Source organism: Drosophila miranda, assembly GCF_003369915.1.
Source record: "Drosophila miranda strain MSH22 chromosome Y unlocalized genomic scaffold, D.miranda_PacBio2.1 Contig_Y1_pilon, whole genome shotgun sequence".
Classification (NCBI taxonomy): domain Eukaryota; kingdom Metazoa; phylum Arthropoda; class Insecta; order Diptera; family Drosophilidae; genus Drosophila; species Drosophila miranda.
The window spans coordinates 6,001,460-6,014,411 of record NW_022881603.1 but is presented as its reverse complement, the minus strand read 5'-3'; the positions used below and the strand labels follow the sequence as shown (position 1 = coordinate 6,014,411).

The window sequence follows — 12,952 nt, the reverse complement described above, 5'->3', positions numbered from 1 at the left end:
ACTGGGAAAGGTCATTAATTTTATTGCTTTTACACGTTATACGTTGAGTATCCACAAAGCACTTTGAGTCTGAAGTGGTTCATTCGTTTTAAAGTCATTTAGTACAAACTCGACGATTTGATAGTTCGTAGAATAGCTTCGTATGTCACCTGCTTAATATTAAAATCAAATTAAGCATGTTTAACTATCCGCATACACATTATATAAAGTTATAACGACGATTGACTAATCACCGGGTTGACTTTTTAGCAATAGCAATTTGTGCTTCAAAGTCTAAAGTATATACAATCCTAAGTCTCTGGTCTCTGTACAGCCTTACTACACGCTTACAAATCGATGTCTGTACGTATATATTACACCTGAAGTTCAATCGTAGCTAGGTATAAAAGCGAACTTCATAGACACAGTTTGTCAGTTAGTTCAAGCTGTTGCATTGCTACGCATCTACCTGTCGTTCGTCGTTAACTTGTCGCTCTCCACTGTAAGATAGCTAATATTTTTACATTTAGTGCTGCTGATTGCATATCTAATTTATTCAAAGCCGATTCGGCAGAGGCTGAACCTGTTTTTGCTAGTCTAGTAATTAATGTGAATCGCGTTTAGGCATCTGTAGGCATCGCGTAGGGCATCTGAATCAGGCAGTCATAAGTAGTGCTTTATGCAGTCCCACTCAGATACATTTGTATCAATAATCAGATTGAAAGCGATTTCATTGACTCAAGCCCCAAGATTGTGTTAGACTTTAAACTGGTTTGTTACCAAAACATATATGCATATACTGAGTATTTGAGCTGTAGAGTGTGACCAAAAGTGCCAATCCACGACTGCTAAAAAAAATTTCATTGTACTTTTTTCGCAGCTCCCTTTCAAAATGAAAATGCTACTCACGCTGTTGCTCCTCGGAGTGGTGCTGGTTGCCGCCGAAGAAAAATATACCACCAAATATGATAACCTTGATGTGGACGAAATTTTGAAATCGGATCGACTCTTCACAAACTATTTCAAATGTCTGATTGAGACTGGCAAATGCACACCCGAGGGACGGGAGCTGAAAAAGTCCCTGCCGGACGCCTTGAAAACAGAGTGCAGCAAGTGCAGTGAAAGGCAAAGGTCCAACACTGACAAAGTCATTCGGTTCATTATCGACAACAAGCCGGAGGAGTGGAAGCAGCTCCAAACCAAGTTCGATCCCGAGGATATTTTCATCAAGCGTTACCGTGCACAGGCAACGAATGCCGGAATCAAGATCTAATTCTATTGATCTACATAATTCGATTGCCAAAAAATCTATAATTGTTGTTATCTGTTATTATATATCTATCTGCTCATCAAAATTTTATATATTTCGATTGTACGTTGAATAAAGAGATTCATTTTGTACATAAGGCTTTGTCTATCACATCATTAGGGGATTTCGAAGGTTGGCTAAGAGCAGTACATTTTGACAAATCAGCGAATGGTATTACGTAGGTGTATTATATGGACTATAATAGCCCACTTAGAATGTGTTCTATTAAAGCCAAAGACATTGATCTACATAATTCGATTGCCAAAAAATCTATAATTGTTGTTATCTGTTATTATATATCTATCTGCTCATCAAAATTTTATATATTTCGATTTTACGTTGAATAAAGAGATTCATTTTGTACATAAGGCTTTGTCTATCACATCATTAGGGGATTTCGAAGGTTGGCTAAGAGCAGTACATTTTGACAAATCAGCGAATGGTATTACGTAGGTGTATTATATGGACTATAATAGCCCACTTAGAATGTGTTCTATTAAAGCCAAAGACAGTATCGATATGACAATATACAAATGATACTTCCCGTCATCTTTGGCAACAGCCAAGGCAACAGAGCTACGACTATTCGGGCATTGCATTGCGTGCGTGTCGAGTCTCTGACGTATTCCGAATAATATATATATTATATAGTTTGATGGAGGGGCAGTGAAACGAATCCGATCGCTTGTCCGTCCACTCAACCGTGAAAGGAAGAAACAGCATGGAAGGAAAGTCTTCAAAGAACGTCCAACGCGATAACAATGGTTTTGTATGTCATGGAAATTGGTAATACATAAAAAAAAAATTATTCAGAAAATATATGCAACAGCTAGGGGTTTATCATTATTTTTAATTGTCTTATAAATGTACAAAGCTTAATATAAATGTTAGAACATAGCTTGGGTTGAATTTACGTTAATGTTTCCCCTTGAGCTACACAGGCTTCCAAATAGTCTATGCGCCGCTCTAGGATCGTTAGTTTTTCGTTGAGTACTGCCAATCGAGACCGACAGGACATATCTGAAAAGACAAAAAGTTACATATGAGTCTTGTTTAACGAAATCTGACAATTTTAGACCAATTAATTAAAAAATCACATAAAATAGCAGAAGGATAAATCATAGCTTACAATATATGTAGAAAGATTATCATTTCGAGAACGCTATAGATGTATATATATATATAGACTATAGACTCGTGAGTCAAAAAAACTCTGAACATCCGGAAGAGTTTATCGTGAGCATCATTCATTTGTAAGCACATAACAGCTACCGGATAATAATACGAAATCAGCACCTGATTTCGGACAGACAACGTGCAAACTACGCCTAATTCGCACGTTATATGTAGAGTCCATTTAAAATTCATAACAAGTGTAAATATGTACACTTACTGGCAATGACACTCTTTAAGCCTATAATCACAAATCGTACACACAAATATGAATAAATAAATTGTTTGTATGAAGAATCTTTCCGGTGCGACGAATAGGAAAAAAAGCCGAAAAAGAGTTTGAAATACAAATTTTTAATTCAGGATCAAAAGGGAGCGTCTTCGCAGCCAATGTAGAATCAATCGAATTTTTAATCGATGAAACTTTGTACTTTATAGGAAAACTGACGAAATTGATTCCCATTTGATATCCGATAATCTAAAGTTGCAGCTGGAAACGCCTGATAATCTGTCAATCTGTTAGAATGATGTGAGTGTAAATGTTTCTGGTAACATTGAAATTTCGCCTGATCCACCTCGATGGCCAGAAATCTTCAACAACAAAAGTTTCTGAATGACAAAACACATAATTGGAAGCGCTTTCTAGAAAGTCTTATTATGATAGCTACGTTTCTCGCTATACACAATCTATCATTTTGTGACTCATCAGACAATCTTTTCACGCAGAATACGGGAAATTTCTTCGGTCTAGTGGAGATGTTTGGTGAGTTCGACCATTAAACGACCATTATTGTGGTAAAATGATTCAAGGGAAATTGATATATCTTCTGGCAAACGACGTTTTAGCCAAAATACAGAAAATTATATAAGAAGCGCGATATTTCGCGATCTACGATAACAACGTGAGCATCAAAGAGCATTTTCTAGGATTCAAAATTGCTTGGACAAGGCATAAGGCTGTAACATGAAAAGAAATAACTAAGAATTCCAAAATAGGGTCCTAAACCCGAGAGCCGCATTTGGCCGTGTGGATTTTGCACAAATCGTTGGAAAAGCAGACTGGGCACGGTGAAAACCATTAAATATGAAGCGAAATAAGTTTATTAAGCTCTGATGGAGATTTTAGGCTCCGATTCAAAAGATCCTGATGTCCAAAAAGTGCATTTTTGAACACAAAAGTCAGGATGAGTCTACAAACTTCACACCAGAGGATCAATGCTGAACTGATTATTTAATTTATCTGGTTGGTACGGCTCTCGCTTTTGTGAAGGAAAGATTTAAGCAGTTGATTGATTTAAACATCATGAAAATCTATGCAACTTTTAAGACGATTTCTGTCCTTGCTCACAATCGCAAGAATGGTTTTTGATGTCAAATTTCGGGCTTGTGATTGTGAGTTGCGTACCGCCCTCATACCTGAAAGGGAATCGGAAATAAATTGATTGCATCTGTATAAACAGTTTCAACAATTAACCGACCTTAAAAGTTCTCCAATATCTCTCTTTTATACTAGGTATACAAAAATGTTTTGGACGTGTAGGGCGTTGCGTAGCCACTGCAAATTTATTTGTTCCTTTTGGTTACAATAATCATCTGATCTGATATAGATTCGTCAATGGTCATTCTCTGATTTTTTGATTTTCTCACATCTTAAAAATTGTGGATGCCACAGATTTCTGTCATTTGTGGGTCTAGCTCTTATAGTCTGTGAGATCTAGGCGTCAAACAAGACGGGCGAACAGACGCTGAGCAATAATATATATACTTTATGGGGTCGGAAAAGCTTTCTTCTAGTCGTTACACAAATCCAATCATTTTGAGTATCGCATATAATAACAAAATCATCAGACCTAAAGCCGGCCCTGTGTATTTATGCATTTACATATCGGCAGATGTGACACACTCCCTCACATGTATGTATGTACGTGCTATATACTCGGCTATGCTTTCTTACCAAATGAGTTTAAAAAGTCCGTAATACGTTTAATGCTGGCTGTTATGACTTCAATGTATTCCCTATTCGCCCAATCCTGATGAATTTGCTTCTGAATCGCCTCTCTGTGAGCACCACTCATTTTTATATCTTAAAATGTTTATTTTCTTAATTTCTTGAATGTGGGTGTGAATGTGACAGTGTGACCAAGTAGAAAAGTAAGGCTATTAAATACCAGAAATATCGAATCCTAAAATACTCCTTTTATAATTGAAATCGATGTATCGCAAGATTAATAGAATTTAAAATATCTGTGCATTATAAATAAATGAAATTAAACGAATATTTTATTTATTGCCTTTCCTCACAGTGCCCATCTACGGGGAAAAAAACAGCTTATAATGAATAAATTGGGAATTTTTCTAGCAAGCAACCAGCACAATCGCTTCGCTCGCGCGAAAATAAATTTCTGACGACGACAACCCACACTATTTTATAACAAAATTTGAAGCAGCGTGGCTTGGAATTTTGTTTTCTCCTTCGTGCTCCTCCTCTCATTTCTGCTGCTCCTTCTAATGCTCATCAGGTGCTTTTTGACGGATAGGGGATGTTGGATGCCAGTGTGAATCGGTGTTTCACATCTGTCCAAAAATCCCACCGTTCTCCGAGGATGTGCTCAGTGTGCACAGGGTATTAGTGATACCGATTGTTATGTTTCATTTCTTTTTGCTCCAATTTATTTTTTGACGTTGTGTTGGCACACATACAGCATATACATATACAAACATACATTTTGGCCTAAGTTGAATGCTGTTTTCGTAAACAAAAATGGATTTTATTGACGATTTCATAGAGGAATACAAAGTGAATCCGTGCTTATGGAAAGCGGATTCCGTGGACTTCAGAAACAGGAGCAAACGACAGGAGGCTTACATGAAGCTAATAGAAGTGGCGACTAAGCATGGAGAGATGTACAATGTGGAAAGAACAAAGCAAAAGATAAACAATCTGCGGTGTGCATTTCGTCATCAATTAAGAAAATGTAATGAAATTAAAAAAAAAGGCGAGAAATTTGAGCCCTACTGTCCCAAGCGGCGATATTTTGAGTCGCTTATGTTCCTAAAAGACGAAGAAATTCCTGATAAAAAGACAAAGCGTCACGATAACCCCCCGCTGCAGCAACAATATTCCGAGAGCACTGTAACTTTAATCCCGTCGGAAATCTGTGAAGAACTATCCGATGCCGAGAGTCTGCCAAAGCCACAAAAAGCGGATAATCAAAAGTTATCACCCAAATACTGTGCAACCGAATATTTATTCGAGGATGCATCTGCTGCATGCACTGCTGACCCTATTATCAGTATTCAAACAGTCAATGCCAACAACAACCATCCCTCAGGGGCTACTATCAAGGAGGTGGAAATTGTCATGACATCGTCCGACAGCAGGGAACGAAGAAAATCCCTACCCGATATTCCCAAACAAATAGATTCCGAGCAGGCCAGGCCAGTCCAGGCCGCCATCCAACAAAAACCGAACAAAATAAGTCGAAAGCGCTCTTCTTCCCTATCATCTCAAGTATCCGACGATAATAAAGTCGTGGTGCCCGCAGCCAAGTTTCGAGCGGATATATCTACAATAGCCTTTGAGCGGTTGTTTTCGTTGGCGCTCAAGAGTGCCGACCACCAGCTCGACGATCACTTCTCGAATTTCGGAAAAATTATTGCCCACAAGCTGCGTTCCATGGAAGCCACCCAAGCTATATATGCGGAGAAAATAATCGCTGATGTTCTCTATCAGGGCCAGATGAAAATGCTCTCCACATTAAGTATACACCAGTTCTTGGGCGTAGATAATGCAACAGTTTATGTTGATAGTCACAGTAAATAATTAATTGTCTTTAAATGCATATATAAATTTATAGATTTTATATAATAATAATAAGAAGAAAATATACATTCATGTGTACAAAAGTTGTATCACGTTATTTTGTTTGCTTAAACGGGGCTAGATTAATTTTTTGTGGCATGCCGAACCACATCAGGATCTGGGGAATGGTACCTCGGAAGCAGCAACCAATGATCACAAAGCCAAATGCAAGGACGTTGTACGTGCCAGACCCCGAACAGCCCCTGCCATACACAAAGAGCACAACAGAATACAGAAGTAATGTGGCACGATACTACGATTTTATTTTTGAATTCATGGGTATAAATAGCCCGGTGATATATTTAGACACTTTGATATTTCCTTATAAGCATTGCCCAGACATCGGGGTATCTTGTTTGTAAAAATGTTGTTAGCTTTTGCGCCTTTTGAGCTTGTTGAGGCGAACAGTTTCTGCATTTCCTGGTGATAACTTCTGGCAGAGCAGCTGCGAATGGTTATGATTGAATAAAATATTGTGAATGTAGCGTCGCAGCTTTTCGATGTCTATAGATGTTATACGCTACCTTTAAGTTGCTGCCCCAATTGGTCGCATTCGCTCTTCTCAAGAATGCACATTATTTGGCGACTGACCACGACCTGGTTATTCAGCAGCTTGTTAATATTTTTCTCTTCGGCTTGGGCCTTTGAGGAAATAAAAATGATGAAGAAAATAAAATAAAGAACCAAAAACTGCGCCTGATTTTTATTTAGTGAAAGCATTACTACTCCTTCGAATACGCGACTGTGTGACTGTATATCTGAACGAGAGCCAGAAACTGTGTATCCCATTTATTCGTGCATGCGCAAAAGAGGCTGGACCTCGAATGCCATTAAAAAATATCTCCGCGTAGTCACCATCAAGGTACGGATAGGAATCGAAATCTCAAATGAGACGGAAATAGTACTTATCGCTGGAAAAAAACACCCATGCCAGATGTGCGATTTTTCTACACTAAATACTCTATTATCTAAATAATTTATCATCTAAGCTAACACAAAATACGAAAGAATTAACAGAAAACTTCCAACAGGAGATACTTTTACTTTCAAGATAAAATCTTGCTGTGGTCTTTGGCTCTGCTCTACAAACAATATCCTTTATACTTGTCGCCTCAATCATAGATTGCGATTCGGATCGAATCTCAGCAGAAGCAATGCTTAATCGATTCGAAAATGGCTAAAAGAAATGTTACATAAAGCTAAAAATCTAAGAATACCTAGTCAGGATACAGGCTGGGCCGTCGAAACGGGGTCTGGTCTGTCGAGGAAACTAGCCCGGGCCCGTCTCCTCTTGGCCCGATTACGTTGCGTTGCGTTGAATTATCAATGTAGAAGGGCCCCTAAGAGCCCCAATGCGGCTGTCGACAGCCCTTGGTATGAGCAAATAAAGTTACTTAAAATATTTAGAGCGTTGTGCTTAAAAGTTCTGCTTTACTAAAACACAAATTACTTTGAAAGGCAGTCAAGACAGAAGTAGTGCCTACGCTACAATTATATAATAGTGTGTAGAGTAAGACAGCTTAAGTGTAATTATATATATGTATATGTATGTATTTTTATGTATGTATGTCTTATATACATTTCCTAAAACTTGAAAGCTTTATTTAAATATTTTTTACATGCAAGTATGAAAATACATTTGACAATATAGCGAAATATGTTTTATTAACTTCTATTGCGATACAATGGGGCTCTTTTTATCTATATCAGATATATTCGCGTTGTTCTGCGGCGCAGCACCGTTGCCGGGACTGGCTGGAATATTTCCCGCTCGGTCAATACTCCACGGATTCGAGCCAGAGATGGGCGAGTCGGCGTGACCGAATCCGGTGTGATTATCGTGCTCCACGGCATTGGTACCGTCATATTGCGTGTTCTCCAGCCGCGTTATCAACCGCTCATCCTCCTCGCCAAACTCCCCGCCCATCAGGGTGGGCTCACCCACAACCATTACATCTTGCGAGGAGAGGGAAAAGCTGGGCCCAGAGGGTGATCGCTTCTGATTTGTCACAGGCGGGGGGTTTGCATTATTGGCCCCGCCGCCCGAGTTGGAGCCTTTCCGCTTGCGCCGTTTATTGGGCGGCCTTTGGGGATCTTTTTTGCCCGGCGGTGCTACCATGCGCTGCCATTTTTGAAATAAAGTTGTCTTCAGGCAGTCCCGTGGACTAAGTGCATAGGCCTTGTGTCGAGACATTAGCTCCTGCATCGGTTCAAGTATAACACATAATCGTAGATAATTTAGTGTTGAGTTGGTTATGCCAGCTCTTGTAATGTTCTTAGTGATTTGATCTAGAAGCATCGGATCGGGGGGAAGCGAGGTGCCAATCACGGATCTTGGAATGAGTTCCCTGTGTCCCTTAATGGTCATATGCCAAGACTTGATGCGCATATAGTCGTCATACATGAACTCCAAGATCAGCCTGGCATCAGCACATACTTTCGTAAAAAACGGCTTGCCATGTTGTGTTATTACCGTGCACTGATCACAGTCCAGGGTTATAGACGTATTGTGAAATGACTCCTTAGCGTGCTTCAATTGAAAGTACAAGTCAGACACTCCGCCTTCATATATGCTTCGGAAGAAGCGCGGGATGAGTGTTCGGCCAATCGTATACCTTTTTGGTCCGTCCTCCAGGCAAAACAGGATTGTCAATCTGGCATCGTCCTCGAAAAACTCCGTTGTGAAAGAGTCCCACCAGCAATTGTCGCTCTCTTCGTTCCGCTGCTGAAGGCGTTTGTTTAGCTCGAATACTCGGTGCTCGGTGTGACTGAAGTACGAGTTGTGCCGCCTAAAGCCTTGATCAATTCGGTCCATTTGCTGGTGACCGCCCATCATGGGATGATTGCCTCCGTGACCGAAGGGAGATGCTGGTGGCATTGGGTTGAATTGACCGCCCACTCCAAAGACCGTGGGCGATGAAAAGTGGCCAGCCTGTCCGCTGTTGAAGGGAGTGCCCGAACTGGCTGGTCGACTGAACTGGCCCAAGCCAGTAGATGGCGATCCAAAGGGTCCTCCCACAGGACCATTGAAGTTTCCAGCTGTCGCCGACTGTGGATAGTTTCCAGGAATGTTCTGTGAGCCAACAGGACCCGGCGTGGATGACCCAGAGGGTGCAGGTGAAGAGGTATATTGAGGTGTATTCGATCCAGGTTGATTAGAGTTTTGAAAAACTAAAGACTGATTTCCAGCGGGAGAGGATTGGCCAGCAGGTGGATATGGATTGCCACCCGAGTTGTACGGCAATCCTCCTTGTGAAAACCCACTCTGGTTGCTCCCATCAGGATTCAGAGCTGACGAGTTCGACGTGGGCAACATAGATCCACCCTCAGAAACTCCTTTCCAGCTTCCGTCGTCAATATTTGATTGAGAAGACATCGTATTTCCAGAATTTAAACCTCTACGATTCATGCCTACAGTAATTATTTAAGGACATGCGGTTCGGCCTGAAATTAATAAACGTATTTTAGGTACAATTGTATTATTCCGTTTAAATCATCGTGTTTATAGCCGTGTTGTATTTAATACGCATGTACGTATGTGTGCACTTGTCTTAAGGCCGAAATGATTTTAAAAATATGTGTATATACATTTAGGCACACTGTTTTTCAGCCAATAATATTTTAAAAACGAATCGTGCTAATGTTCCGCAATAATTATACCCGATACTCAAAATGAGTATTGGGGTTTATTAGATTTGTGGTAAAAGTGGATGTGTGTAACGTCCAGAAGGAATCGTTTCCGACCCCATAAAGTATATATATTCTTGATCAGCATCAATAGCCGAGTCGATTGAGCCATGTCTGTCTGTCCGTCTGTCCGTCCCCTTCAGCGCCTAGTGCTCAAAGACTATAAGAGCTAGAGCAACGATGTTTTGTATCCAGACTTCTGTGATATGTCACTGCTACAAAAATATTTCAAAACTTCGGCCCGCCCACTTCCGCCCCCACAAAGGACGAAAATCTGTGGCATCCACATTTTTAAAGATACGATAAAGCCAAAAACGCAGAATCGTAGAGGATGACTATATGTTCTAGAGTGTAAAATCTCAACCAGATCGTATAATTATTATAGCCAGAATCAAGAGAACAATTTCATTCTTTCTCGCTCTGTCTCTCTCTAACACACAGGTTTCATGGTCGGCTTTGCCAATTGCAAAATATGAGTTCAAGGATCTCAGAACCTATAAGAGCCAGAGCAACCAAATTTGGTATCCACACTCCTGTGATATCGGACCTTGACCGTTTCGTGTCCAAATTTCGCCACACCCCCTTCCGCCCCCGCAAAGGACGAAAATCTGGGGCATCCACAAATCTCAGAGACTATTAAGGCTAGAGTAACCAAATTTGGTATCCGCACTTCTGTTAGATCTCACTATAAAGCGTATATCTCAGAATTTCGCCCCACCCCCTTCCGCCCCCACAAAGGACGAAAATCTGTTGCATCCACAATATTGCAGATTCGAGAAAACTAACGAGGTGGAACGGTGGGAGTTGCCGCGGACACCGCAACTCTACAGTTATACCCGATACTAAGTCAGTATGGCTCTCCTGCGGCAGACGCCGCTAATATTGAACCACACGACAAAGAGTGCGTGCGAGAGAGACAGAAAATCAGTCTGAGCGTGACGTCGGGCTCTGCGTAGCCACTGAAAATTGATTTCTTGCTTTTGGCTACAAAAATGATCCGATCTGATCCAGATTCAGCAATCTGATAGATATGGTCATTATCTATGATTCTGCGCTTTTAGTTTTCTCGAATCTGCAATATTGTGGATGCAACAGATTTTCGTCTTTTGTGGGGGCGGAAGGGGGTGGGGCGAAATTCTGAGATATACGTTTTATAGTGCGATCTAACAGAAGTGCGGATACCAAATTTGGTTACTCTAGCCTTAATAGTCTCTGAGATTTGTGGATGCCCCAGATTTTCGTCCTTTGCGGGGGCGGAAGGGGGTGTGGCGAAATTTGGACACGAAACGGTCAAGGTCCGATATCACAGGAGTGTGGATACCAAATTTGGTTGCTCTGGCTCTTATAGGTTCTGAGATCCTTGAACTCATATTTTGCAATTGACAAAACCGACCATGAAACCTGTGTGTTAGAGAGAGACAGAGCGAGATAGAATGAAATTGTTTTCTTGATTCTGGCTATAATCATTATACGATCTGGTTCAGATTTTGCACTGTAGAAGATATGGTCATCCTCACCGATTCTGCGTTTTTGGTTTTATCGTATCTTTAAAAATGTGGATGCCACAGATTTTCGTCCTTTGTGGGGGCGGAAGTAGGCGGGGCGAAGTTTTGAAATATTTTTGTAGCAGTGACATATCACAGAAGTCTGGATCCAAAACATCGTTGCTCTAGCTCTTATAGTCTTTGAGCACTAGGCGCTGAAGGGGACGGACGGACGGACAGACGGACAGACAGACAGGGCTCAATCGACTCGGCTATTGATGCTGATCAAGAATATATATACTTTATGGGGTCGGAAACGATTCCTTCTGGACGTTCACACATCCACTTTTACCACAAATCTAATATACCCCAATACTCATTTTGAGTATCGGGTATAAAAACGCAGAATCATAGATAATGACCATATCTATCAGACTGCTGAATCTGGATCAGATCAGATAATTTTTATAGCCAAAAGGAACAAATCAATTTGCACTGGCTACGCAGCGCCCGACGTCACGCTCAGACTGATTTTCTGTCTCTCTCGCACGCACTGTCGTGTCGTTTAATATTAGCAGCGTCTGCCGGAGGAGAGCCATACTGACTTAGTATCGGGTATAACTGTAGAGTTGCGGTGTCCGCAGCAACTCACAACGTTCCCCCTCGTTTTTTGTTTGAATTTAACTTGGATGTTGCCTATATTTACCTTTGCAAAAGGCATACAATATTTTAGTTCTTAAGCCACAAACACATAGAAATGTATCTACATTTCAAGAAAACGGATTGGCCCCTGCCGATAGTTTGCCATCGCTTTCTGTGCGAACCTGTTCGATATACACGCCACGAATGTGAAAACAAGTGAACATCCGAAATGGAATGGTTGAAACAAAACATGGCTGGTTTTGTATACATTCGGGCAGTCTTCGGTTTTCCTTTACCTTTACAGAAAATGCGCGATGTAAGAAGATCAAGACATCTTAGATGCATTAACTGTGTATTTAAAATGTCTGACGAACAGTGAGTAAAAGATTAAATTTCTAATTACATTTTGAATTATAAGTGGCGGAAAACAGTTTTCTTTACCCAGATGATCTGTTACGTGCATGTTACGGGCACATTTTCAAAAAGGAAATCGCAAAATTTTTGTGCAAGTCAAACCGAAGCCTGCCTAAATACTTTCTGCCACCGATGCCACATCTAGCTAAATCATTTTTGTAAACTATAATTCTTGCTGCAACCAGCTCGACTACCTATCCAAACTAGAATATATGTATGTTTCTCTTGCTCAAACCTCCTGATTTTTCCATAATTTGTATATATCTGGGCTCACCAACCTAAAGTTAGGTTTGACACGAAGTTTGGTGGAATACGACCATATATAAATAAATATGTTGTGAAATAAATCTGTACATTTATACAATGAATACTGAAATAGCTAACATAAGTTTAACTAGTATA

The 12,952-nt window shown here is 40.5% G+C and overlaps 5 protein-coding genes across 6 annotated transcripts; 2 read left to right on the top strand and 3 right to left on the bottom strand.

Annotated features, from left to right (window-relative positions):
- Positions 1-370: 370 nt before the first annotated feature.
- On the top strand, positions 371-1,614 carry LOC117189835 (ejaculatory bulb-specific protein 3-like). Of its 2 annotated transcripts, XM_033394899.1 has the most exons (3): positions 371-481; positions 860-1,256; positions 1,528-1,614. In XM_033394899.1, the coding sequence occupies exon 2, from the start codon at positions 872-874 to the stop codon at positions 1,250-1,252; it is 381 nt and encodes a 126-aa protein (XP_033250790.1). In that variant the 5' UTR covers positions 371-481; positions 860-871; the 3' UTR covers positions 1,253-1,256; positions 1,528-1,614. The 2 variants fall into 2 exon arrangements, with proteins under 2 accessions (XP_033250790.1, XP_033250789.1); XM_033394898.1 differs by lacking the exon at positions 1,528-1,614 and having other exon boundaries at positions 860-1,385.
- A 504-nt stretch (positions 1,615-2,118) lies between these two features.
- On the bottom strand, positions 2,119-4,598 carry LOC117189836 (probable protein BRICK1-B). Its single transcript, XM_033394900.1, has 2 exons — positions 4,416-4,598; positions 2,119-2,308 (listed from the first exon to the last, which is right to left on the bottom strand). The coding sequence occupies exons 1-2, from the start codon at positions 4,534-4,536 to the stop codon at positions 2,199-2,201; spliced, it is 231 nt and encodes a 76-aa protein (XP_033250791.1). The 5' UTR covers positions 4,537-4,598; the 3' UTR covers positions 2,119-2,198.
- Positions 4,599-5,158: 560 nt separating this feature from the next.
- On the top strand, positions 5,159-6,373 carry LOC117189832. The gene has a single exon (XM_033394895.1). It carries the CDS (start codon positions 5,223-5,225, stop codon positions 6,282-6,284), a length of 1,062 nt encoding a protein of 353 aa, XP_033250786.1. The 5' UTR covers positions 5,159-5,222; the 3' UTR covers positions 6,285-6,373.
- A 188-nt stretch (positions 6,374-6,561) lies between these two features.
- On the bottom strand, positions 6,562-7,248 carry LOC117189834 (allergen Tha p 1-like). The gene is made up of 2 exons (XM_033394897.1): positions 6,848-7,248; positions 6,562-6,768 (listed from the first exon to the last, which is right to left on the bottom strand). The coding sequence occupies exons 1-2, from the start codon at positions 7,110-7,112 to the stop codon at positions 6,626-6,628; spliced, it is 408 nt and encodes a 135-aa protein (XP_033250788.1). The 5' UTR covers positions 7,113-7,248; the 3' UTR covers positions 6,562-6,625.
- A 651-nt stretch (positions 7,249-7,899) lies between these two features.
- Positions 7,900-12,289, bottom strand: LOC117189831 (LIM domain-binding protein 2-like). The gene is made up of 2 exons (XM_033394894.1): positions 12,201-12,289; positions 7,900-9,767 (listed from the first exon to the last, which is right to left on the bottom strand). The coding sequence occupies exon 2, from the start codon at positions 9,730-9,732 to the stop codon at positions 7,996-7,998; it is 1,737 nt and encodes a 578-aa protein (XP_033250785.1). The 5' UTR covers positions 9,733-9,767; positions 12,201-12,289; the 3' UTR covers positions 7,900-7,995.
- Between the last annotated feature and the right edge of the window lie 663 nt (positions 12,290-12,952).

What these genes read in the sequence shown, in the direction of transcription:
- LOC117189832 (XM_033394895.1), top strand. Translation starts at nt 5,223, where the DNA reads ATGGATTTTATTGACGATTTCATAGAGGAATACAAAGTGAATCCGTGC.
- LOC117189836 (XM_033394900.1), bottom strand. Translation starts at nt 4,536, where the DNA reads ATGAGTGGTGCTCACAGAGAGGCGATTCAGAAGCAAATTCATCAGGAT. An exon ending in GGACTTTTTAAACTCATTTG is followed by an intron (nt 2,309 to 4,415) that starts GTAAGAAAGCAT and finishes TTGTCTTTTCAG; the next exon opens with ATATGTCCTGTCGGTCTCGA.
- LOC117189834 (XM_033394897.1), bottom strand. Translation starts at nt 7,112, where the DNA reads ATGGGATACACAGTTTCTGGCTCTCGTTCAGATATACAGTCACACAGT. An exon ending in ATTGGGGCAGCAACTTAAAG is followed by an intron (nt 6,769 to 6,847) that starts GTAGCGTATAAC and finishes AACCATTCGCAG; the next exon opens with CTGCTCTGCCAGAAGTTATC.
- LOC117189831 (XM_033394894.1), bottom strand. Translation starts at nt 9,732, where the DNA reads ATGAATCGTAGAGGTTTAAATTCTGGAAATACGATGTCTTCTCAATCA.
- LOC117189835 (XM_033394899.1), top strand. Translation starts at nt 872, where the DNA reads ATGAAAATGCTACTCACGCTGTTGCTCCTCGGAGTGGTGCTGGTTGCC.